This window comes from Cheilinus undulatus, linkage group 12 (genome assembly GCF_018320785.1).
Source record: "Cheilinus undulatus linkage group 12, ASM1832078v1, whole genome shotgun sequence".
Classification (NCBI taxonomy): domain Eukaryota; kingdom Metazoa; phylum Chordata; class Actinopteri; order Labriformes; family Labridae; genus Cheilinus; species Cheilinus undulatus.
Genome location: NC_054876.1, coordinates 35,016,575 through 35,042,854, shown reverse-complemented (window position 1 = coordinate 35,042,854; position 26,280 = coordinate 35,016,575). Strand labels below are relative to the sequence as shown.

Here is a 26,280-nt window from a genome sequence, read left to right as displayed (position 1 = left end):
TGTAAGAATTTAAAGTGAGACAAGGCACTGTGTAAAAAACATGCTACTATAACAGATTCAAACTGACCTGTCCAGTGTGCTCTGTCTCATCTTTGTTGATAAGATACATTAAAAAGAACCTGAAAAAGGATGTGTATGTTAGCAAATATCATATCTACTTTACTCTCAAATACATGTAGTCAGGAGATGACTCTACACTCAGAGGGTGTACACTCACATGTAATTGGCCAGGTTATGTTCATCCAAAGTGTGCGTCTCAAAGCCATGTGGCGTTGTATCAAAGTAATCACTTCCAATCCCACATATGAAGCATTTGGTCTGCACAGAAATCAGTGATGAGTATCAAAAAAGAAACACTGTACAAACATTATGCTCTATTAACTTCCATTTAAATCTTGTACCTCCATGTCTTCCTTGACCTGCTCCTGCTGGTCTCGCAGTTCTCCAAAGGCATCAATGATCAGACCTAAAGAAATGTGATATTTTTTTTTTAAACAATTTTAACAGTTTCAATGTTATGCACACATTCTATGACAAACTCACTTTTCTCGATCAAATTTTACTGTATTTACTCTTAAGTGGACTTTCAGCATGTTCTTGTTTTTAACTCCTGGACTGATTGATGTACTTAAGAAAGACTATAAAGGAGGAAAAGGAGGAAAGCTTTCTGCAGCCAAATCACAGAAAGGTTGGCAAAAACATGGTGTATATATATATATATATATATATATATATGTATATATATATACAGTATATATTGAAGGTGAATGGGGCTCGATGTCTATGTGCATTGCATCTCCCTCAGCAGGCACTAATATCAGCTCCCCTCGCTGTCTTTTTGCCTCTATGACTACATTTACTGTGATGTTTATTAAATGTAACATCTCCATGATTTTTCTTTTCTCTAACAATAGATAATGTTTATTATGTAAAGATTTGGTGAATAGATATAGTATGGGCCTTGGACAACTGTCGACAGATAACATCACACTCCCAACAGTGCAGTGTGGACTAAAACATGTTGGCCTGGTGAGTTTATATGTTATTTTCTTTCAAAATGTTAATGTTTCAGTTCAATATACATATAAAGTTACACATATCTGTCCAGTTTATTTTAATGCCGTGGGCTGACCCACGGAGCTTAACAGTTAACTTTGGAGCCTTTATATTCATGTCAGGACTATTAAAAAATTTGACAGTGGAAAAGAAAGCTGAATAAAAGGCTACAACCCCGACTAAAACTTTATTTCAGCTTCAAAGCTAATCTGAGCTGAGCAGTTGGAATGAATATAAAATGGGATGCAAGTGTGAACTTTACTGATCCATATGTTGACTAAACCACATCTGAGAAGGGGCCCAGCAATTTCTATGGGCTGGCTTGTAAAGTGTAATAAAACTGGTGGGGACTTAGAGGGAGTGGAGAGAATGGGCTATTGATATTTTTTTTATTTTATTATGCAGACACTTTACATTTAATGAATCAGTTGAAAAAAACTTAAAAATATTATAAAGAAAGATTGTACACCTGCATTTTCTTATATTCCCTATTGATAGAGGATGTAATAAAGATACATTCTGAATATGTTTTATTTTTTAACAGCAGTGGTTTTTAGAATAAATGTATCATTGTGACATAAAAATGATTAGATACTGTAGGCATCTCAGTCCTGTACACAGGATACAGGTCTAAACAACTCTGTGGTTCCAAAACCAGATTTGTTACAAGATGTTCTTAGGAATTTTATTAAGAACAAATTCTAGAGAACTCCATGTAAGTAGTGAATGAGGTCCAATATATTTTACCTTGAATGATGGCCAGAAGAATTACAATGACAAAGAAGAAGAAGGTAATGTCAAAGACCACACGATAAAGCTCGTATTCATCTCCAGCAGGATCCTCGATTTCATCACCAATGCCTCCACCAGCACGCACACCCACATACATGTGGAACAGGTAACACTGAAAGGCAACAAATAGGTTAAACGTATTTACTTCAAATAGATAAATAAATAAATGAATGAATAAAATGCTTGGTTTTGGGAGAAGGTAGCTAACAAGCTCCAAATATTTTAAGATCCACGGACTTACAGTCATCATGTCATCACATTTCATGTCTGGCTCATCTTCGTCCTCGCTCTTGTTATAAAACTTGCGGAAGAAATTGAAGGCAACCACAGTGTAAAGGTAGACCACCACAGCCAACAAGCCCACCGTCATCATGAGCTAGCAGACACAAGGAGGAAACACAGATGAAGTACATATTTAAAAAAGCAATGTTAATGCTACAGTTTTTTTTTCTCTGCTTACCTGTTTGCCGTTGTGTGTGACTGAGGACAAGATGGTCCGCAGAGTCTTGACACCCATGGCAATGTCCAGCAAGTGACAGGCAAAGAAGAAATTGTTGTAATGTCCGAGGAGAGACATGATGAGATACCAACAGAGATAAAGGAAAGTCTGAAAAGAAAGTGGAAAAAAGAGTTTTTTAATTCTTAGAGGTATGTAGATTGTGTTCACATATTATAGAAATATGTCAGAAGAAGTGGTGTGGTATTGAATTTCAGCACTGCTGAATATCATGAGTATGAGGCAGCAGGTCAAAGTGCTGAAAATGGACACAGCAGTGCTGATGTCCAGTCCAACATCTCAGCCTAAAGCATGGTATTGCTTTTACACAACAGATCCCGAAGTCTCTGTGTGAGTATGAAATGTCTGTTGATGTTAAACTCTGTCTCAGAAATCATAGCATGCCTCTCGTCCAATGAACTATCGGATAGAACAAAGTGTTAAAAACAAGCTAAGATGGGTTTGCTTACACCGTCTGTGAAAACAACGCCAAATTTCCAGATCTGGTACTTGATATCAATGGCAGTCACCCTGAAATAAAAAACATATATTAAAGTCCATTTTAAAATGATTAATTACTGTTTAGAAGACCAGCTTCTACCACGTATCTTTGTTGGTTAAATGTGCACTCTACCATGCGAATGAAGCGCTGTCTGGTTCTTCTTGTTTCTTCTCATGTTGTTGGCTCACATCCAGAGAGGCTAAATCCACACCCAGGAGTTCAGCAATTCTTTCTCTGCCATAAATGTCTCCATATTTATCCAGGACCTGAACGTAAATATGCAATTACACATCATCAAGCTCTACAGAGCCAGTCTTTCCAAATGCCTAAAAGCATGAGGATAACTTACCTTTCGTTTGACAAACTTGTCCCAATAATTGTTTGGAAAGGAGCTGTGAAAAAGGGGGAAATTATTCTTTATTATAGATGTAAATTAAGCTGTTGGGACTTGATGGAGTTTTCCTTTAGACTTTTCACACATGCACTAGGTTTCTAAAAATGTCACAAAATTTTCATGGGAGGGACATGTGTGAAAGTGCAACCCACTTCATGCTTCCCTGAATCTTTCTAGAAATTTTCATGAGTGTATGTGTGAAAAGGCTTTAGTTATGTAGCTCTATTAGGACACAAATAGTGTTTTGTTCACGTACGGTGTATTCAGAACCAGTCGGTCCCACTGGCCCTTTATGTCATCATCCTCAGGCTGTTCGGTGATGTAGAGGCCATCAAACTCCAACTTTCTTGCAAGTTCTTTCTCCCGTTTAAAGATCACCAGTGGAATCTGCAAAAAATAATTGTAAATGATTAAAACCAAACACACAAGTAAAAAAATAGCCTTTGTTTCCATTTCTCCTTCACACCTTGAGGCAGTTGTAACCAATAATACAGATAAATGAGATGACTGTGTGCAGGATGGCAAGGAAGGACAAGGTAGGCTGCATGTAGCCGGTGCTCTCCTCCAAATAGTAATAAACTGGGACATCTTCTTCATCCTCATCTCCTCCTTCAGTCATTCCAGATCCTTCAGCCTCATCAGCTGAGCCCTCAAACAACCCAGAGCCTTCAAACAGCCCACTTCCTTCTGAAAACCCTGATCCCTCCATCTCGTCACCCTCAGGTGGGGTATCGGACACCTTAACAGATGAGAAATGCAGACAATATAGCTTGGTGAGTCTGGGAAAATGTCTATTAAACAGACAAATGCAAACATCTAGAAATCATCACAAATTCAATTATCAAAAACAAGCATTTAACATTCATATGTAAAAACATTTTTCCACGTTCAAATACAAAATAAACATCCAAAACTGAAATGATTTTGTTACCTTGTAGAACAGCAGAATGAAGTTCAGGGCAAATGCGAGGAACAGAGCTAAGAAACGCAGGTTGTAGAAGTTTCTAGAGAGGTAGTTCTACAAAAGAAGGAGTTTCCCCTGATAGGTAAGTTTGTGCAGAGTGACATTACAATATGCCAGCTAACTTATTCTGAAACAAACACTGCTAAATGTGTTACCATAAACTTATTTCTTTGGGTTTCCAGCTCAGACCAGATTTGGAAACCTCCTTCACTCGTCGGCTTCTTCTTTTTCTTCTTAGCAGATACCTTGGGCTCTTCCGGCTGTTTTTCCTCCTTGCTTGGAGAATCTTTCTCTGCTTTCTCACCAGTTTCAACACTGTTATGACCAAACAAGTGTTATTGAAAATATAAAATAAATCAAGAACAAAATATAACCCAACCAAGGCTGTCACTGCAGCAACTGTGCAGCCTTTGATTTTTTCATCTTCCCTCATATGCCTCTTGTTTTTATCTCTTACTTTAAGGCCCATTTATATATAGTGACATTTGAAAACACTATCTATATAAAACAAAAACAGGAAAGAGAGACAAATATACACATCTCTGATGAAGCTTGTAAAAAAATACTGTAAATTTCAATGGAAAATAACAAGTTTGACTTCATGGAGAGCGTTCAGCTGGAAGAGTCTTCATGGACAATTTATCAGATAAGTTCAGAAATCTCATTACTCAGGCCCCTCCAGCTGCTGGAGGAACTGTGGCTCCAAGAAATTAAATCATTATCATTTGTTTTAAGCCAGTCCTATAAACAAAGGTTTTGGGTGCAAAATTCACAATTAACAAATAAATTGGGGACCAAATTCATTTTTGACTGGAACATTCTTTTTGTTTGAATCTTGCTCTTAAAAAAAGACTTTACTCAGCAGCTCCATCTATGGAAGACTGTTGTGATGTTATTTTTCAAAATTGTGTAATAGAGTAAATCACCTTCACATTCCAGTTTCAGAAGAATGAAATTTGAGAAATTGGAAAAACAGAAAGCTGATGTTTCCTGATCACCCAGTCTTTATTTAAGCAGATTTATTTATGTTAGAAACACTTGGATACAAATATATATTTTTTTACATTTTATACAACTAGAGGGACACACCAAGTTATACTTTTTGGGTTTTTTTTGTGTAAATTTTTCTGGTTTAACTGTTTTCAATCTTCTTGAATTCTATTTTATAATATTGTAAATCCCTTAAAAGAGTGACCACTCTGAAAGTCATCCAATCAGTGTTGTTGATACCGGCATCTTTTATGTGTGGTTTAAAATAAAACAATATAAACAATATAAACAATTTAAATTATTCAATATGGTTTTTATATAGTAATTTGTAGTTTTATGCTTATTAGTATTGTCACTATCATTGTTCTATTTTAGGTCTATTTCTTATTTGATTCACATTTTCATTTTTAATCTAGTGTTTTTAGGATTTTATTTATCTGTAGTTGTTGCCATCTAATCTTTATATGTTCAATTTCATAGACTTTTAATTAGTTGGAATTTAAAATGAACCTTTTATCTTTGTTTTATTATATCTTATTAATTTTATGTTTTTTTTAATCAATTATTTGTTTTACTGGTTTGCCTTTTATCTCTGTCGCTTTTTTCAATCATTCATCTTTTTCTAATCATTTTATCAAATTAACTTTCGTGTGCATTAGTCACTAAATCCTTTTTCCCATTTGCTAGAAAGGTGCTATATAAATAAAGTTTGATTGATTGACTGATTGATTAAAAACCATAGCTACATACTGACAGTTGGGTTGCTGCTTTAGACGTTTTGCAGGTAGAACAAGAATCTCCTCTTATCCAGTCGTGTTTTAGTAAAAGATTTGCTAATTGGGAATAAGCTTGATTGAAAAGTATGTTATCTAGAGCCATGCACTCCAGATAAACATCTTATTTGAAGATATAAAAAGAAAATCATTTCTGAATTACTTTAAATACAAAAAAAATATGCCAATGTAGCAAGAAAATTTTACCAGTGTCTTCTTGAAATAATATTTACTATGCAAATTAGTTCATACATCTTCTTTTCGGTCACACAAGTACCATTTTCTTATTTTTAAGGTGAAGGTGTCTTATCATAAAGGGTGTAATGAAATATTTTGACCAGAAGTTGTACTCCTCGATAATATTGTAGTTTTTTAGTATGGCAGAAAGAAATTATGAAGAGGGAAATCATTGTTGACAAGAAAAAAAGTCAAGGCTCTTACTCGGCTTTCTCAGGCTCTGGGGGAGGCTCCTCTACTACAGGAACAGGTTCAGGCGGTTTCTGGGTTGCATCAGCCTCTTCTGGTGGCTGTTAGAAAACACCAAAGTAATATTTGCCAACAGCATGTAAGCCTTCCATTTATATTCTGTTTTCTCTTTTTGTACTCAGCTGAAAGCTACCAAATGTAATGCTAATATTTACACATTTTAATTCACCTAAAACGCTCACCATTTTTCTCTTTGTTATGGGTGTTCCTTCAGGAGTTGGAGGTTCAACAGTGGCCTCGACACCCATGTCTCCAAGTCCACCTGGAGCATCAATACCTGCTACTCTTCCTCCCTCTTTCTCCTGAGTGTCCTCCTCTTCTTCCTCTCCACTCCCAGTCTCCCCTGTGTCCGTTACCCCTCCAGTGTCTAGTTCCTCGCCTGTCCTCAGTTCCCCTGGTCCATCTCCGTGTACGTCATCCTGCGTTGGATCTGGCATGCTGGCTAGAATCTCAGTCACAGTGATGTTTTTCGCCCCCTCCACTAAGCCGCCACCAAACAGAGTCTGCCAGATGATCATAAAGAAGCCTTTGCACACATTGTAAATGAAATGTAGAATACTCATTAGGATCGTCCAGAAAAATGTGGACAAAGCCACAACAATCTCTTTGATGGTCATCTTTCTCACTCTGCGGTACTGCCTGCGAAGGTTACGGAAGGTGAAAATGCTGAGGAAGCTCAAAAAGCTGTTAATGAAGTCTGCAAAAGCAGAGCTAGACTCAGGCTGCCCTTCTTCTCCGTTACTATCCTCATCACCTCCCCCATTTGCCCCTGCACCTTGCCCTCCTTCACCTCCACCTTCATCCACTTCATCGTCTTCTCCACCCTTCTCCTCTTCCTCCTGCTCTGAGATTTGTGAGGCTATATTCATCTCAAAGATGGTGTCCTCACAGAAGTTGACAAACATTTCCATCTTTTCTGATTCCCCGCCCTCGTTGACAACATCAAAAATGAACTGACGTTTGGACTCTCTGACCTGCGGCATCTCCCACTGTCTGCGGTTTACTTCACTGATTTCAAAGTAGATACGTTCAATCTTTCTGCTGGCGCCCATGATTTCAATACGTCCAAGGAAGGGGCGGAAGTAGTTAAGCACACTCTCTGCTTGTTCCAGGAAGTTCTGAAGCCGGGTGTCATGGGGGACGTGCTCGGACAGGTTGGTCAGCAGCACGGCTATGTTGAATCCAATGTCCTTGGCAGGTTCCTGGAAGCGACTGGCGAACTCTTCATAGTTGATCATGTCATTCTCATCTGCCTCTGAGCAGGACAAGAGAAACTGGATCTCAGAGGGGGAGTACTGTTTCTGACTGTCCATGGCCTTCTGGAAGTCCTTTTTGGAGATCAGCCCTCGGGGGTCTGTGACATAATCGCGGAAAGCATCCGATGCCACGATGTCTTTCAGTTTGAGGAACATATCAAAGAACTTAAGGATCATCTCCACATTGCTGGAGGACTCCACTAACATGTCAACCATCTGCCGGGCGATTGTACCATTGACCACATTTCCTGGATAATATAGAGTAAAGTTTACACAAAAGTTTTAAAAAGGCAAGATGGTATGAGATATAAACTGTGCAAAATTGTTTACCCTCTAATAGTGAGAGCAACATCACAACCATGTCTTTCTGCAGGTCAAGCAGCTCCTTCAGCAGCCCAATCTGGCTGGAGTCCTGTGATCGTAGAATGATGGACAAGCACTTACAGTAATGACAACAGATCTTTTATCATTGTAAAACAAATAAAAGGTTTGCCTTTAGAGATGCAACAGCAGTTGGTTATGCGATAACACAATACTAAAATAATTTAAAGATACAGAAACCAAAAACATGTTACATTATGAGGTATACAAATAAAGATGAAATCCTCATGCTGAGATTTGAAAAATTGTTTAAGGTTAAGTTTAATGGATATAACAAATCTTTTCAAACACATACAATTTTGGTTAAACTAACTTAATGATATTAGGAATGTCACACATTTGATTATGAAATATCAAACATAGGCAGTAAAACTTCAGCTCTGCCTCTCTGAAGAAGCTATCAATCTACATACATGATGTAATAGCTGAAGCTTTCGAGACACAGAATGAACATCTTGGCTTGTGACAGCAGATAAAAAATGCTACAGTATTGTTTTGTCTGCCTTTGCAATAAATACTCCACAAGTGTTCACTGTAAACAAACACTAAATTATCAGCTAATTCATTATCCAATTCATTATTCCATTGTTTAGAAAAACACATGGAGGATATATAACTTTCAGATTGTAGTCTTATTGGCCGAATCTACAAGTACATTCTTCATTTTTAATTCACTCTAAACTCAGCTGACCCCAAAGGGGAATTTGCCTTGAAGCAAGACAAAGATAAAAGACTATGAAAAAGTCTCAGTATGCTGAGAAGTGTTATTATTCATGGCCAAATTTAGTTGGAAGATGAATTGAATTCCATGAAAATCATGGACACATAAACAGTTTTTATGTTTACTATTTAATTAAACTATTCTATATTAATACTTAGAGAATGTTATAACCAAAGCAACACAAAAGCCACAAAGCAACACAACACAGACAAGGAGCATAAACCATCAGGTTAGATATTAGTGAATGAAAATGGTGACACAGTGGTTATCCCTGTTAAATGTGTGCACACAGAGTGGATCTCACATTAAAATGTATATTCCAACACAAAATAATATCACATTAAAGTGTATACTCCAACATTGGAGGTTAAAATTCAGTCCTTCTCTTTGGAAGTTTTATACCCACCTGCTTTTTGTTTCAAGCAAAAATGATTATTTTCCAACTCAAACATAACACTGGTGATCACTTGATAAGGCTGGACTTTGTGGAAAGGAGAAGAACATTATTACAATATGATTTTATAGTAAGTCTGTTGTTCATCTTGCTTCTAACTTAAATCAAAAGGTAAATGTGTAGAATTACGCTCCTGTGGCAAACCTGCTTTTGATGAGAGGATTTTCTCCTATTTTTAAAATTATCTTTTTATTGTAAAAACAAATAAATAAAAAACTATAAAGATATACAAAGAAATATGTGATGCAACTTAGCTCAAAGGCAGAACAAACTTGGCATGACATGTGAGGTAAAACAAATTAAAACAGAAAGTTTACAGAAAGTCTGGTCTGAAGGCAGAAACAGAGAAAATCTATTCTCCCCAAATTTCAATGAATTCGTCTTTTCATATTCTTAAATTCAAAAGTATTCTCATCATCACAAAGTTTAAATACACCCGATCAAACCTTTCATCTACACCATTTCCTGGTAAAGTGCATTTTGCATGCCACCAGCACAATCTTTATTGAATTTGTATTTTTAAAATATCTCAAATGTAGTTTGAATTTGTAACCAAAATGGGAACACAGCCGGGCATCTCCAAAATATATAGAAGTGGTTTGCTTCTTTGTTTCTCTAGTAATCTGTCTGACTGAAATTACATCACACTTTTCAACAAAAAAAAAAAAATACTCCCCATAATGGAGAGGAGCTTGTCATTTTCTATTGTTGTTTGAAAACCGCGTATCATTTCTCTTGTGTTACGATAGGTGGATTTTTGAAAACTCATAAAATAATCTGTGTGGTTGTCTTGTACAACATTTGTGTTTAATTGCTTTGACTTTACAAGAAACAACCAAGGTACTAAATTATTTGACTTCCTATAAACTTCCTTTCCACTTTCCACTTACACTGGCTTGAAAAATTATTTACATTAGCATTTAAAATAACAGAGGCTCCTACTGAGTTCCAGTTCATGTTGACAACTGAAACAGAGCACTTAACCAGGATGGACAATACTTGTTTCATTTCAACACACTCATTTTATCTGCCATAATTGGAGTTATATTTTTTTTGTATATCATTTTAATTGCTGTTCTCTGTCAGTCAAAAGGGCTTCCTTGCATCTTTATATTAAATTTATGGATTGCAGTTTGCATTTCTTTTGCATAGAGGTGGTTTTAAAATGCCCTCTGCTGGACAACTCTGAAATTTAACACTTAGCACTAACTCAGTACATCTAGTGTGAACACCACACATTAAAAAAGCATCTCTTCTTTGTTTCACTCTATTTCTGTTTTTGTCCTTATCTAAATTAAGGTTTATTTTGTATTTCATATCTTCCTATACAATCTTCTAACAAGGACATTTTGTAATAAAGTATTTTTAGCACTGAAAGCAGGTGGATATAAAACAACCTGATAAGGGAAACAAACATTGAATAAATTCCAGACTAGTAAACACAATATCACATCAATAGATAAATAAAATGGATACATACTTTACCCTGCATTGACCATGTGGAAGACAGTTTAAATAATACATAAATTATTCAGTTGTTAAAAACATTGTAACATTTCTAAATACTCTAAGTATAACCATTACAAATGTTGTTTGACAGTAAACAATGTTTGAGCTGGACAAACTAACACAATAAAGAATAACAGACATCATATAATCAGATCACTTTACTATTTTACACATCTACAATAACCCCTGTTTTTTAGTTTACCACTGTATTTTTTTTTATAAATGATGACTGTGAAGCGGAGCAGTGGATACTTGTGAGATTATCAGGTCAAGAAGGACAGCGACTGGAGAGTCATTTTGGAGTTAGGAGCATCGAGTGTGTTAGGCATGTGCTGAGCTGAAACTGATAAATGGCTCTACATGTGTGATTAAAGGGTTATCCATGCAAAAAATATGCTTATGATAAAGTTCTGCTATTAGCCTCAGACATCCAGAGTGAATAACTGTGCTGTATTAAGAGAAAAAGTCATGGGATTTCCTCCATAGTATTTTAGCCTTTTGTTTGTTACAATACAGTCCCACCATATAGACTGGAGTCAACAAAACTCCACACCCCCAGTCTATTTGATTTATGATTTTTTAATGTGGATTCAATTGATAAATAGCAAATTTGTGTTGTTTTTTAAAATTTAGATAATGCACCAATTATCTAACAGCATTCAGGCTGCAGAAGCTCTAAGTGGACACACATCTGCACATATGATTAACTCCACTTTCCTGTATTAACAAATACTTTTTCATATTTTCTCAAGATCTTCACTAATTTAGCTTGATATGTTAAGAAAGCAGTGCTTCTTTTCCCATTATAAAGATAATTTTCAGGGATTTTTTCCCACAATTGTTTTAGTCATCATCTCTGTATTCTCATTTTAATTATCATTTCTGTATTTCTTTTTGTATTCATCTCTGTAAACAAATAAATTAATCTAATAAACTTGGGGTAACAGGGCTTATCATCTTGGGATAATAAGTTCTTTTCACTTATCTTGAGATGACAAGATTTAATTTTCATACAAAAATCCTTTTTAATGACAAAGTGAAAACAGATTGCTACAAAGTTATGTCCATTCAATAAGAATATATAATGTAAAATAAGTGACTGCATAAATATTCACCCCCTTTAAAGTGACTGACCGAATTCAGCAGAGGTCCAGCCAATTGGTGCTAGTAGTCTTAGTGAAATGGGGAAGTGTCTCAAGTGATTGTAGTACAAAGACAACTGTGTCTGGAAGGTCCAGTCACTGGTTAATCAGTATTCCTGGCTACCATTACACCATGAAAACAAAAGAACACTATAGGCAACCCAGAGAAATATTGAAAAGATTCAGGGGATGGATACAAAAACAATTTCCAAGGCACTGAACATCCCCCAGAGTTCAGATAAATCCATCATGAAGAAATGAAAGGAATATGGCACATGTCTAAATCTGCCTAGATCAGGTCATCCTCACAAACAGAGTGAGCAATGCAAGAAGGAGACTAGTAACACCCATGACTACTCTGATGGAGTTACAAGCTTCAGCAGCTGAGATGGGAGGGTATGCATACAACAACTGATGCCCAGGTTCTTCACCAGTCGAAGCTTTATGGGAGAATGGCAAAGAGAAAGGCACTGCTGAGGAAAACTAAGATCAAATCTCATCAAGAGTTAGCCAAAAAAGCATGTGGGAGACTCCATGGTCAATTGGAAGAAAGTTCTTTGGTCCGATGAGACCAACATGGAGCTTTTTGGCTATCAGACAAGACACAGTGTTTGGTACACAAAACACTGCACATCACAACAAACACACCATTCCCACTGTGAAACACAGTGGTGGCAGCATCATGCTGTGGGGATGCTTCTTGGCAGCCAGCCCTGGAAGGCTTGCAAAGGTAGAGGGTAAAATGAATGCAGCAAAATATAGGAAAATCTTTAAGGACACTGTTATTCAGTCTGTAAGAGAACTACAGCTTGGGAGAAGATTTATTTTCCAGCAGGACAAAGGCATGACGCATACAGTGAAAGCGAAACATAAGTGGTTTAAAGACAACAAGGTGGCCTAGCCAAAGCTCAGACCTCAATCCAATAGAGAATTAGTGGCTGGACTTAAAGGGGTTTTGAAGCCCAATCCCTGTGCAACCTGACAGATTTTGAGCAGTTTTGCAAAGAAGAATGGAATAAAATTGCAGTGTCCAAATGTGTAAGCTTGACTGAGCCTTATCCACACAGACTCAGTGCTGTGATTGCAGCAAAAGGTGCATCTACTAAATACTGACTTTAAGAGGAAGAATATTCATACAATCACTTATTTTACATTACATATTTTATCTTACTTTGTAGAACTGTTGTCATATTTATATTACAGAGATTTAGGCATTGTATGGATTCATGTCTTAGTAGAGCTTTTGTACACTGATTAAAATGCACAGTGCGTCCTTTTTCTGGCAGTTTTAAAATTGCCACGGCAGGAAAAGCAAATTAATGATGACTTTTTTCTATTTAGTTGGCACAGTAAGCCAAAGCAGTGTGACACTGAGCTAGCATACACACCACTAATGGAGTCCAGCCATCATTACCATCATAACCTATGATTTTCCTGCTATGACATGAGAAAAGAACATTAACATGAGTGTGAAGAGCATCATTGAAACCAGCCCATACTGGAGGTATAAAAAGGGGTTAAAATACTCTTAGATGAGGAAATCTCAAGTGTACTAAAATGTAACCTACAATGGCTATCTATGTATTAAACAAAAGCTTAAAAGCATGAATGCATTGAAGCCTGTGTCAGCATAGCTTTTTCATGCACATGTACATGTAAGGAGCTTCTGTATGGTTTATACTGTTAAATCTTTATGTGTTCAGTAGATGTGAACTCCACTGAATCTCAACAGAAGCAGTGATGGATGACTGATGAACTTCCACCAACAAAATGCAAAGTAAGGGCTAAGGTGAGCCTTACTGTTGCAATACTAAACGACTAAAAAAGCCCAAAAAATAAAATATACAACAGTGCATGACTGTGAAAACAATTGCTCTAAATGACATTGACCTCTTATGGCTTCCATTGATTTCTGTCATGGTTGCTGAAAATAAAACCTGCCATGAGATCGAAGTTGTATAACAGCTTAATTCAGTCAATATTCATTATATAAGAGAATATTTGAGAGCAGGGAGCTGAGCCTACTTATGAAAGCCAAAATGAGCTTATATTTCTATTATCTTAAAATTTCAAATCAAGTATTATATATGAAATGCAACTGGATTAATTCTATGTGCCTACCTGAGCGAGCTTCATCATCATGTGGGCAAAGACATGAAGGAAGCCGACAATAGCGTCCCACAGTCTGCTGTGGGCCAGGGACTGCTGGTTACCAGTGCAGGGGCCCTGAAAGAGGAAACTGTGCTTTAGACATTAAAAAAAAAAAGTATGAATACATATCGGATTTGTTCACATTTTACCTGAATATATTCAGTTAGACTGTTGAAAATCTGTTTGGCTACTGTCATAGCTTTAGAGAAGTTCTTTTTGCCGGGCTCATCAATGACGTCCTTGCCGGAGTAATACCAGTAGAAATCACTGATGGACTCCTTGATTGATAGAAATGAGAGGTAAATGGGGTATAACCAAGGGAATGAAGTTCTTTATAAAGTTATGACTTTATTAACTATATGGAAAATGGTATACACAATCCTTTTCAAACTCAAATACTATGCTGTCATACTTACAATGTCCCGATCATCTGACTTTCGTGGTTAGCTGAGCTACTAAATAAAAATCCTACGAAACTATTAAACAATTCAAAATCCATGGCTGAAGGCAAATACATGAAGCCAAGTTTCATGTGTTTTTCACTTTAAAATACACATTCTGTTGGATGTTTGTATTCTAGCTTTTCAATATAATTCCTAAAATGACCTTTACATGTTAATTTTTACAGCATCAGTACACAGCATTAAAGCTGCACCTGGAGTCGGAGGAGGTAATCCACAGTACAGATGATGATATTGATGGTTGTTGTGCTTCCCGTCTGTGTCCGCAAGTAGTTCTGAAAATCTGCCATGTAAGAGGGTTTATTATAAGAAGCAGGGGCCTTTGAAAATATTTTTTAAACTTGGCATGATTGTCTTGAGTTTCATTTTAATCTAACTTGAAAAAAAAAAGAGTCATTCCCACCATTATTGTGACCCTCACAGAGCAGCTGCAAGAATCGGAAGAGGTCACAGGTGAACTCATCGTCTGCCATCACTTTCTCATCTATAGAAAAGAAAGTAAGCGTTAAACTACCTCCACATATAGGTTAAGGTCAGAGTAAATACAAGGAAAAAAAAAAAATCAAAGTTAAGCTGTGTGTTGGCAGCAAATATAGAAAATGTCCCAACTCACCATCATCTCAGTGGATTTAAAAACTGATATAATCATCTCTGACCAGGTGCTTTATCCATGATAATTAGATGAGTGTATCATGCTTCTTTTATAAATCACATTACATAAAAACACAACTGTGATGGTTCAACATAAAGTGAAATATCTAGCAACATAGATGAGGCTTAACAGCACATGCTTACAGTGAACATAAAAACAAGTTTCATATAGACAGATCAGACATACAGCCACATAAACGACATGTATAGACTTAGACACCGTTGTATAGACAGAGACAGAATAAAAGTTAAAATACTGCAGTGATCAGAGGTAAACTGGTCTTTTGGTGTCTATCTGGTGTGATTAATCAACCTGTACATATTTTATTTAAAAAAAATATGAAAGTGCAGGATGAGTTGATGTGAATACAAACACAGGCACAAAGTCATGCAGGACACACAATGCAGCACAGTTAAATGAATGAGAGGTTGGAGCATTATCCATCAAAATCTCCCTCAAGATAAATAAACAAATGAAAAGGAAGTCAGTGCCATAAGTGAATAAAAGAAACTGTCTAGTCTTTAGTGAATCATGTCTGACTCTCCTGAATTTGTGCTGTTAACTGTGTAATTAAAGTGAATTTAAATGCACAGTATGTAAAATCCACTGCCAGGGGGCTCGAAATCAAATCAGTAACAAAAGATAATGAGTAGCGAGCCCTGTCCAGCCATGCTGCTTACTTCTTGTCTGAATTGAGGACTCTGTCCAATAAAGCGCTGTGTTTCATGAGGGGAATTTACTGAATAGTGAATCACAGTTTTTGATTTCATGAAATTCATAGAGTGAAGGAGAAAAGCTGTTCGACTGGCCTTCCTGCTTTGTAACTCAAGCAACTGATTTAGAATTTAGGGGTCATAAGCAGCCAAAAACAGGAAGGTGACTTTTAACAGCTTTTCTCACTACATATGTGAAATTCATCCATGAAATGAAAACAGCAGTTTGTTGTTCAGTAAGTTCACCTTATGGAGTGCAGTTTTTGTTGAAAAGACTTGTCAAGTAAAACAAAGTAAGAACAAGGGCTGAATGATTCGGGAAATTATCTAATTGCAATCTTTTCAACCCAATATTGTGATTTAATATGTGATTCTTGCTTCATCATATGTATTTTTCAACAAACACAAACAAAAAATCATTCTATATTGTAACAAACAAAATATAACATAGATTACACTAGGTATGCACAATTAAAAAATATATAAAGCAATTAGTTTGACTCATATTGCAAATTCAACTCAATTCAATGAACTGTGTTGGAGGGAATGATTTTTTTGTCATTCTCAGAAAAAAATATAGAAAGTCTGATTTTGCAAACTGTTATAAAAAAAAAAGGCTTGAATGTTTGTCATTCTTTTGACACATTTCAGAGCAAAGAAATATTGCACCTTTTGCGGTTTGAAAATTGCTGTGGAAATGTTGGAATTAAATCAAAATTTTGCCGAGCCTTTGTAAAAAGTGGACAAGGGAAAAGCTGAGTAGTGTTGCTCTACTGTACTTGGAAATGTCCAGTGTGGCCACACCAACCAGGTATCAGAGCATTAGGGTGGAGTTATGTGATATAGGGGGAGTTTGGGTGACAGACCGATGCAGACAATAATCTTGGTTTATCACAAGCACTGTAAGCAATACAAAACATGAATGATATGCAGACAGAAGGAAAGCTTCCAGTAGAAGCTCCAGCTTCCTCATGGAGCAGCCTTGGTTGTAACGTTCAGCGATTCAACTGCAATGATAAATATTGTACTTTTAAGAGCTGTTACACTAAACTCTGCCTATTCTTTCTATCGGTGTATATTAACATGGTCTTAGACACTTAAAGCTAACAGATTTATGCTTTTCATAATTGCTATCTGTATGCTATTATTTAGTTGGAAAAAAAGGAAAGTGAAGTTTGACCGCAGCTATGACGATGTTTGTTGCAAAATTCATCCATCACCCAACGCCCTAAAGTTGCTAGATGAGTACGCTCAAAGGTGCCCTCCCAGTGGACAGAACTTGGCAAAGAGCTCCCTTAAGGACACAGAGGTGCCAAGCGTCATAAGCTTCTACGTTTTAGTTAATTTCCCCTGACATCCGCCTGTATTTTTGTAAAATAAAAGATCACAAGTTGATAATTCCTCCCTTTTTTTATTATAGACATGTGGTAAGTATAACCTCATAATAAAAAAGGTAAAATCATAAGCAGGGTTTTTATACAATTTTTTTCATGTATTGGTGCCCCACTGCATACAGCATGTGCCCTTTTAATTTTTTTTGCCCCTGCTGAGTCCATCACTGTGATGGATGTTGTAATGAAAGTTGAAAATAAAAACAGATATACATATTTAGCAAAACTAGGAGCTCTATTTTTAGTATAGAAGTCCAAATTCCATTCACCACCTTTAAAATAAACAAAAAATGCGAAAATAGGAAGCTGCTGTGATATGACAAGATGGACAGAGGCATCCAACCCTCTCTTTGTGTGTTTCAGTGTTAGAAAAAGAGTGATGAAGCCAGAAGGACAGCAGAAATAGAGAGGAATAAGAAGGACAGAGAGGCAGATGGGCAGAAGCATGAATTTACCCCGTCCTAGGTTCAAGTCTGAGGACCATGAAAGGAGGGACAAGGGAGAGGAGGTGGCAGTGTTCGTGGGGAAGGGAGAGAGGATCAGTGTGTTGACAACAGTAGAGGACTAAGAGATGAGGAGGGGAGATTAACAACATTCCATGGCAAATTCATTTCACATGAAAAGAGTGGGTGAAACCAGGAGACATACTAAGACAGAACACGTCAAAAAATCCTTAAATCTAATTCTTTAAGAGTTATCTAAGTGTTAATGATATGCCAGGTTAGAAAACTAATCATTCAATTCAGTCAAAATCTGTTCTGTAAAAGTCACACATCAAAGATGAATGAATAGATGCTCAGAATGTCTAACATGTATCTATTAATTCATATTAAAATCTTATCAATTATTTTTTGTTAAATGTCATGATTCAAATATCTTATTTACAGTCACTCATAAAAGTAGCACATGACCAGACATTTCTTTACTTAGACGTTTTGTTATGACCTTTCTGACTTCATTTGTCACCAGGCAAACTTACTGGGTCAATCCTGCACCACTAAATATGGCACTGCTGCATCAAAGGAAACTTTGAAATATATTAAGATAATCTATAATTGTTTGGGTAATACATTTGAAAAAAAAAAGAGTTGTAATATGATGGTGATTATAGTCCTGCCACACTGTGCAATGGATGGATAACAAATAATTTCTACACATCTTTCAGATCTTCTCCTGTTGTTTTTATAGTAAGCAATAACACAAGAATAATACATGACTTTATCTAAATCTTGGTTCTACATGTAGAATTTTGCATGAAGAGTTTGGTGAAGAATCTAATGTGCCCCCCTCATAATAACCCATGACATGATAATAATAAAAAAAGCAATGCTCTGATATTTTGTTTTTAGTGGTAGGAGTAAGGAGACTTACTGGTGCCTTCCTCTGAAACCATGCCCAGTCCCTCTGCCTTGTTTTGTCTCTCAAAGGCATTTAGATCCAGGACACTGCAGAAAACATTAACCCATATTTAGTTGACTTTTCAAAAGTTAATTTGGGTTTATTAATCTTATACTGACCTGCATGTCTGCATCAATGCCTGGACACTCAAGAAGAAGCCCACATCCTTCTTATCCTTTAAATACTCCAGCATTTTCTACAAGGGTATTATCAAGATTATTCAAAATTCAAAATCACAAAACCACTTATTTTTTAGAGCATTACATACCTGCTGAACCTCACTATTGCCTCCGTTAAGGATAGAGATACCCAGCTTAAGGGTTGTGGTCACCATTGGGCCAGTCTCACCTGCTCATAAAACACAAAGCTATAAACTCAGCTAGGGTTGAATGAACTGTGCAGTCAAAATTTTTAACTCAGAAAGAGAGAAAAGGTACCTTTGCATGCACTGATCATTTGTAGTACCATCTCTGCAGCACCACGATTATGCAGTCTAGATTGCTGGTACAGGAGTCTTTGTTTCTCCATTTCTTTTTCCTGTGGTTTGAAGAAACATTATGAGAATCCGGTGCAATAAATATGTTGCAAAGCATTACAATAGATAGAATAGACACTTTCACGTCAGATATTTAATGAAATATTCAGCAGGCTTTTAGGCACCTAGATTGGATTACACCAGCTGTGGTTAAATTCATTACTTTTTAATGTTTTCCACCTCTCTATTTGTTTATTTTAATCAAGGAGTATTTATATTATAATCATTTCAACATAGAAAAGATCAGGTTTCATCTTTAAAATGAAGAAAAATCTAAAATAGATTACATAAAGATAAATTGCCAGGACATATTTGTAGCCTGCTGGGTCAACGATGAATTATGTAAACAACAGCAATTCAATCTGGCATGAAATCAAGCATAACATCCAAATATTACAGTGTGAAACACTATACATGATATATTTGGATACACTTGGCTTTCATGTGTAGTTTTTTGCAAACTCAGGGGCTTTTATGCACTGAGGAGAGATACTCTGGCATAAGCCCAGATTGGTTGAAGATTGAAGATTGTTGTCCTTCTGGAACTTTGTCCCATCTCCACAAAGGATCTCCGGATCTCTCAAGGGAGCTCAGTCAGACTGACCATTTGGCTCTCGGTCACCTCACTTACTAAGGCCCTTCTCCCGCAATTGCTCAGTTTGGTCGGGTGACCAGCTCTTGGAAGAGTCATGGTTGCGCCAAACTTCTTCCATTTCAGAGTTATGGAGGCCACTGTGCTCTTGGGAACCTTCATTGCAGCAGAATTTTTTGTAGCCTTCCTCAGATCTGCGCCCTGCAACAATCCTTTCTTTGAGCTCTGCAGGTAGTTTGTTTGACTTGGCTGAGTTTTTGCTCTGATAAGCATTGTCAGCTGTGAGGAATTCTAGTAGACAAAACTTGAGCCTAAATACTTATGTTGACTGTAGCATCAGGCTGCAACATAACAGAACTGAAAAAGTGAAGGGGGTCTGAATGCGCTGTATGTGAATACAAGTCAAATGTGTTCAGTTTCAGAGATATTCCTACAGCTGTTCCTGTAGCAAATGTTCAGGACTAATAATTGCTCACAAGCAATTACAATGTTACAATGTCAATCAACAGACGCCTTTGTCCAAAGTGATGTACATCTGGGGCAAGTGTACCTGGCCTTAAGGACCTTGCCAAAGGGCCTACACCAGATACTGTGCCCTGACCAAGATTTGAACCCCCAGCTTCCTGCCATCTGGGCAGAGACACCAGAACTTTTAAGCTCACACTAACGGACTACAAAAGAGTTTAATTCATTAACTTCTCAGGTTGGTTTCTACTTTCTCAAAAAGGGCAGTCACTAACTAATGACAAAACAAATACACCACGCACTAGCCCTTTGTCTATCAGTAGCATTTTTTGACCATGACTGCTGCTGTGTTTGCTCATTGGCACATGCACTGTTATCTTTTCAATGTCTTTACTGTTTCCTTTTATTTGTGCCTGTTGTTTCCCCTAAATAAGACTTTCTTTATGCTGAAAACGACAGTTAAATCCTATCTTTGTCTTGTTTATAATTCAGAATACTTGAGTTAGGTTGCTATGTAGTGAAAGTGTAAAACATCATTTATGCTATCCATGTTTGGTCTTTGAAGATGAGCTGTGTTCATTTCAAATCGCAAAGAAGATTTTAAGCATTCAAAAAAAAAAATCCATTTATTCATTCTGTTTAAGTTATTTGAAACACTGATAGTAGTACAACAGCTGGTGCAAACGGCTCCAAGTGTTTGGAAATGAAATTTTCATTTGAAAAGTTTTCCATTATATCCATTCATAATCTTAATTTCAATTCACATTCGTTCTCCTTTCATTCAAGTCCCTGACGTTTTGCTATTTTACTACAGAATGACTTACCATTGTTTTTAATGGAATTTAACTGTAGCAATCTTCACACAAAAATTTCTTTAAAGTGAATATATGTCAATAACATTTTTTCATCTCTTTTTTTCTCTTTGTTTTGTAATAATATTCCTTAGCGTAATGATAATTATTTTCTTCTGTGTGAAAACAATGTCTTTTTAAGTTTAGCATTATGGGATGTTACTTTTCATTTATTTCTGGCGCACACATTCTCACTTTATTAGTTATGGAGTTGTTACACTACTTCTTCACGTTTGCTGGCTGGAGCAAGCGTTAGACTACAGGAAACAGCTGGCTTAGCATTTTAGTCATAAAGCTCACCAAGGTGTCTTTATTGCAGCAGACCTGCAAACAAGATACCTTGGACAATAGCTGTAATCCCCTCGGTATCAGAGATATTCCTTTGACATTGCATAGAACTGTTTGGTTACTTTGCACGGATTGAAATGTTTATGCAAATCATCAAGCAAAAAATTTGCTTGGGCTCTTTGAGGTCTACTTATGCTGTTGCAAATTTCTTTAATTACAGCTTTGAGACAAAATAAATGCCAATTATATAATGCCAGTTAAAAAATGACACTCAAATGAATATCTTTGACTCCGGAAGACATAGGGACATTCTTCTGCTCAGCCACATCACAAATCAACTTGAAGCATCCCACATCCTAACTAAAACAGGCCCCAGTCACCCACCCCTGCCTCCCCACCCTCCCTCTCCATGCCCAACCCCCCTCCCACCCTCCCTCGTATGCCTCACCATGCGTTACCCGCTATGCGTTGTGCAGTTTGACCTAAAACTTGCGCTGCTGTCCCTGACTGTCTAATGAAACCTGACGGTGAACTAAATACTACATGATGGTTGTGAACTGACTTCAAAACTGCAGCTATGTGTGGGAATAAATACCTTTAATTGCTGCGTTTTCTATACTGGCTTCACTGTAGTCTGTCAGTATGCTATGTGAGTGGGGGAAGGGAACATTGATCAGTAGCATTCAGTTAATGAAAGCTGGTGTTATAAGAGTGAGAGGGATTACATGGAGTGATGGAGAGAGAGAGACAGAGAGAAAGACAAATGGGACAGCCATATAAACCAAGAGAATGACATCACTAGTTGATGAGTTTATGTTATATAAAACTAACAATATCTTGATTAGAATTTTGAATGAAAATACCCATAGATCATTATTCCTATTTCATGTCCTGACTTTAGACATAGAGTTAAGCTTGTATAACTCCTCAGTGGTTTAAATCTACAACATGTGTTGGCAAAAGCACAGTTCAAGCGCTTCAAAAAGGGAAATCACTAATGGATGTATCAATGAGTACAATGTCCAAGTCCTAAACTTGACCAAGGAATGTTGTGCTGGCCGACACAGCAGCAACTGGTGTGTCCTTTCAAGGTTGGCCATAAGGTACAGCAAGCTCTGCCAGTCATCTCAAATTCTATGAGCTCCAGAGAGAAAATCTAGAAGTCTGAAACGAAACTGAAACCTTTATATGACCTACTAAAGTAAATGAGACCATCAGGGAGAGGAGTGATACTTCTGTAATTGTTAATTTATATGTCTGTCACCCAAGTTGAGAGGTGTCTGATGAGGAGAATGAAGCTGAAACAATAGTTTTTAGATTCAATGTAAGTTGCACATCCAAGTTTTGAAATAAATGAGGATGAGATTTTGTCAGTTAGCTGACTTTAACACTTTAAGGGTATATACAGAAAATATGACATAAAATTGAATACTTTTAAAGACCTTTTTCAAGACTCGCCATACATCTTAAGACCAAACTGCATCTTCAAATCCCCTTTTCATAAGCAAAATATGACAATATAGAAAGAAAAATGTAGGTAGTATTTCTTGTTGTGGCCTGCAATTTAAGCTTTCTAGGTGCACTCTGAGAAACCATGAGAAAAAAAACACCTCAATTTGATACCATAAAGTAGCTATCAATGAAAGGCCCAGTTTCTGTACTTAAGCAACCTAAAAGTATTTATAGTCATAGTATCGTAGTAGAAATCATTTCACTGTTGCAGGTGAAAAGCCATAGCTCACTATAGTTGCATTCTAAAATTTTAAGGATAATTTCGGTGAAATCTCTCAGCAAACAATTAGGAAATACTAGCACATCTAAATTCGTTAATCATGCGTCTGAAGTACTTATTTATAAAAAGAAAAGCAGAAAAACTAGGTCTTAGATTTTGTAGAAATCTAAGACCTTATAGACTTGCATGTAATACTTATAAATATTTTTTAAAAACCCTAATTTTTTTTTAATTGATTATCAACTTTAAATGCTTTAAAAGACCCCGCGGACACCCTGATTCAAGGAGATCAATTGTACCTTTTGTCCACTGGGATGTAAAAATCAACACAACATTAAAGTCCCTCATATGAGCTAAAAGCTACATTTTTGTTTCCCATTGCTTGAATTTCATAAAGCTAATTTTTTTACGTGAATCACAGTTAGTGTGATGAATGTTATCATTGTTATTGTTATTGTTAATGTTGAAGTTAAAATACATTAATCTAATCTAATATGACCCCAATCCAGATTCAAAGCATTAAAAGTACAAACAGAACTACTGGACACATAATTGGGCTATTTGAAAAACTTGAAATACAAGTAATATTTTGTTTCAAATTGAGACTTTTGGTAAAAATAGTTTACGATGCATCTCTGGATTGCAGCTTCAAGTGTTGAAAAAAGCGACTCACGATGAATGAGGCACAACATGTAAACAGAGGTGACAGAGCACAGACAGAACAAACATAGGTAATGAGACAAAACACAGACAGAGAGAAAGAGATGTGGCTGTGAAGTAATGCTCTGATGATGAGGTCACTCAATGCTTTGAGAGCTACCGCTCCACTGTGTTCCTGGTCCCCAGCCCCTGGCCGCCCATTACCAGTTCTGACTGTCGCACCTCAAAGGACATCTCATCCTGAGCATTTTCCAACATTTCCTCTCCCCCTTCTTCTTCCTCACCAATATGGCAACTCTGCAGAGATGTAGATGAAAAGAAAAAAATAATATAAATGATTCCAATCACATGATAAATAGTTTAAAACCCATCCCAAGACCCACTGTAATCACTCACCTTTGCCATAATGTCAGCATATGCCATATAAAGATGATCAGTATCAAGTTTACTAGGATGGAGAAAAGAGAGATAACATGTCATCCTGTGTTTGAACTATATATCTTTATTCATTATCAAGGACCTATCAAACCTCTTTTCTGTCAGAGCAGTGCGACTGAAATGCAGAATAAGCTGGTGAAGGGGATCTGGTTTTGTCTCTTTCTCTTCCTCCTCATCTCCCTCCTCTTGCTCCATTGCTTTCTGGGATTTACAGGGGAGAAAGGGTTAAGTTTTGGTGTTGGAAATTAATTCTAGATAAAACAAAAAAGGATGAGACAGCACTCACAGATAAGTCATCAATCATCCTGTCTTCAAAAGAGTAGCCCTCAGTGTGAAGCCAGTTACGTTTATATCCCTCAAGGAACATGTTTGAAGCTCGGTGCCTGCAGTGTAGAGCAAAGAAAAAAAAAACTAAACAAAAATAAAACAGCATATAATTGCATCTTTCCACATCTGACTGGGCATGGACATCATTAAGTCTTTGTGGTATTCATACCTAAGTCGATGCTCTTTATCTAAAAAGGTCATGATTCCATCTTATGTATTTATTTCAAATAACTGCAGAAACAAACAGTCCTTATCCTCACAACTATATTCATTCAGGTTTCTATGTAAAAGCTGAATTTTCTTTTTCTGGCTTGTTTTAATTTAGGTAGGGCGCCCCACAGGGATTTACCCAACCCCCTAACACTACAACGATACAAAATTACGAAGCAGTTTATCTTTATATAGTCTGTTGTTTGGCGATGCTATGTTTTTGTTCACTGTGAGATAAATTTCCCAAATCTATCAGCCACGGTGGACAATAAAATGCTCATTAAATGCTTTATAACAGAGAGATTTGTGACAGAAAACAGACTAGTATCTGGCTCTGCACCAGACAGCAGCACTCCAGCCATAGTTCACTGTTAGGTCAGGGGGCAGGCTAATTGCTGGAGTACTTGTCTATTTATCACTTGAGCCAGACAAAGGAGCTGAAGGTGTGTTTTAATCCATATTTCACTCTCTTTAATCCCGGATGATTAAAAGGAAGCCTCTCCAAGAGGCAACAGTTCAGTCCCTTCTATCTGTTAGTGTTGTGTTGCTAAGGTTTAACAAATTATCTGATGATTGATAAATCCTGTTTCTGCCAAGTCTAACACAATTAAAGTCCCCAGTACTTGTCATCATTTAAAAACTTTATTTTGAAGAGCAACATCAGGAAATGGAGAGAAAATGAAACTGAGAACTGTCTGCCTGTCATGACATAAATATGATTGTTCCTCTGGTGGCTTAAAAATGAGAGTTGTAATATAGCAGCATAGCAGATGGAGAAGTCCTCCATTCAGGTTGCAGCATTTTTTAATCTTTGAGAGGACAAAATTATTGGCACCCTTTTAAACAGTGGGTAAATCATTTTATTTCACGCATGTGATACTCATTTAAACTCACCTGTGGCAGTAACAGGTGCTGGCAATATAAAAATCACACCTGAAGCCAGTTAGAATGTGTTAAAGTTGACTCAACCTTCGTGTTGTGTGCCTGTGTGTGTCACACCAAGCATGGAGAAGAGAAAGAAGGGCCAAGAATTGTCTGAGGACTTAAGAAGCAAAATTGTAGAAAAATATGATCAATCTCAAGGTTTCAAGACCATCTCCAGAGATCTTGAAAGTCCTTTGTCCACTGTGCATAATATAATCAAGAAGTTTATAACCCATGGAACTGTGGCTAATCTCCCTGGACATGGACAAAAGAGAAAAACTGACAAAAGAATGCAACGCAGGATAGTTGGAATGGTGGATAAACATCCTCAGTCAACTTCCACACAAATTCAGGCTGTCCTGCAGACTCAGGATGCAAAAGTGTCAGCTCGGACCATACGTTGTCATCTGAATGATATGAAGTGCTATGGCAGGAGACCGAGGAGAACCCCACTGCTGACAAAGAGACATAAAAAAGCCAGGCTGGAGTTTGCAAAAATGTACCTGAGTAAGCCTAAATCCTAATGGGAGAACATTTTGAGGACAGATGAGACTAAGGTAGAGCTTTTTGGAAAAG

At 36.9% G+C, this 26,280-nt stretch overlaps 1 protein-coding gene across 1 annotated transcript in view; it reads right to left on the bottom strand.

The window, feature by feature from the left end:
- Positions 1-26,280, bottom strand: part of LOC121518712 (ryanodine receptor 1-like) — a 67,539-nt gene that overhangs the window by 2,838 nt on the left and 38,421 nt on the right. The window contains exons 78-107 of the mRNA XM_041801227.1: positions 24,530-24,626; positions 24,335-24,444; positions 24,202-24,253; positions 24,010-24,102; positions 19,120-19,219; positions 18,951-19,030; positions 18,802-18,878; positions 18,656-18,729; positions 17,740-17,757; positions 14,932-15,012; positions 14,723-14,811; positions 14,217-14,345; positions 14,038-14,142; positions 10,746-10,751; positions 8,040-8,121; positions 6,636-7,957; positions 6,409-6,494; positions 4,360-4,519; positions 4,172-4,258; positions 3,707-3,979; positions 3,497-3,627; positions 3,196-3,238; positions 2,979-3,112; positions 2,815-2,875; positions 2,309-2,455; positions 2,090-2,224; positions 1,804-1,960; positions 402-466; positions 218-318; positions 68-119 (exon numbers count right to left, since the gene is read on the bottom strand). Of these exons, the coding sequence (XP_041657161.1) occupies positions 68-119; positions 218-318; positions 402-466; positions 1,804-1,960; positions 2,090-2,224; positions 2,309-2,455; positions 2,815-2,875; positions 2,979-3,112; positions 3,196-3,238; positions 3,497-3,627; positions 3,707-3,979; positions 4,172-4,258; positions 4,360-4,519; positions 6,409-6,494; positions 6,636-7,957; positions 8,040-8,121; positions 10,746-10,751; positions 14,038-14,142; positions 14,217-14,345; positions 14,723-14,811; positions 14,932-15,012; positions 17,740-17,757; positions 18,656-18,729; positions 18,802-18,878; positions 18,951-19,030; positions 19,120-19,219; positions 24,010-24,102; positions 24,202-24,253; positions 24,335-24,444; positions 24,530-24,626 (4,147 nt within the window). The remainder of the gene's footprint in view (positions 1-67; positions 120-217; positions 319-401; positions 467-1,803; positions 1,961-2,089; positions 2,225-2,308; positions 2,456-2,814; positions 2,876-2,978; positions 3,113-3,195; positions 3,239-3,496; positions 3,628-3,706; positions 3,980-4,171; positions 4,259-4,359; positions 4,520-6,408; positions 6,495-6,635; positions 7,958-8,039; positions 8,122-10,745; positions 10,752-14,037; positions 14,143-14,216; positions 14,346-14,722; positions 14,812-14,931; positions 15,013-17,739; positions 17,758-18,655; positions 18,730-18,801; positions 18,879-18,950; positions 19,031-19,119; positions 19,220-24,009; positions 24,103-24,201; positions 24,254-24,334; positions 24,445-24,529; positions 24,627-26,280) is intronic.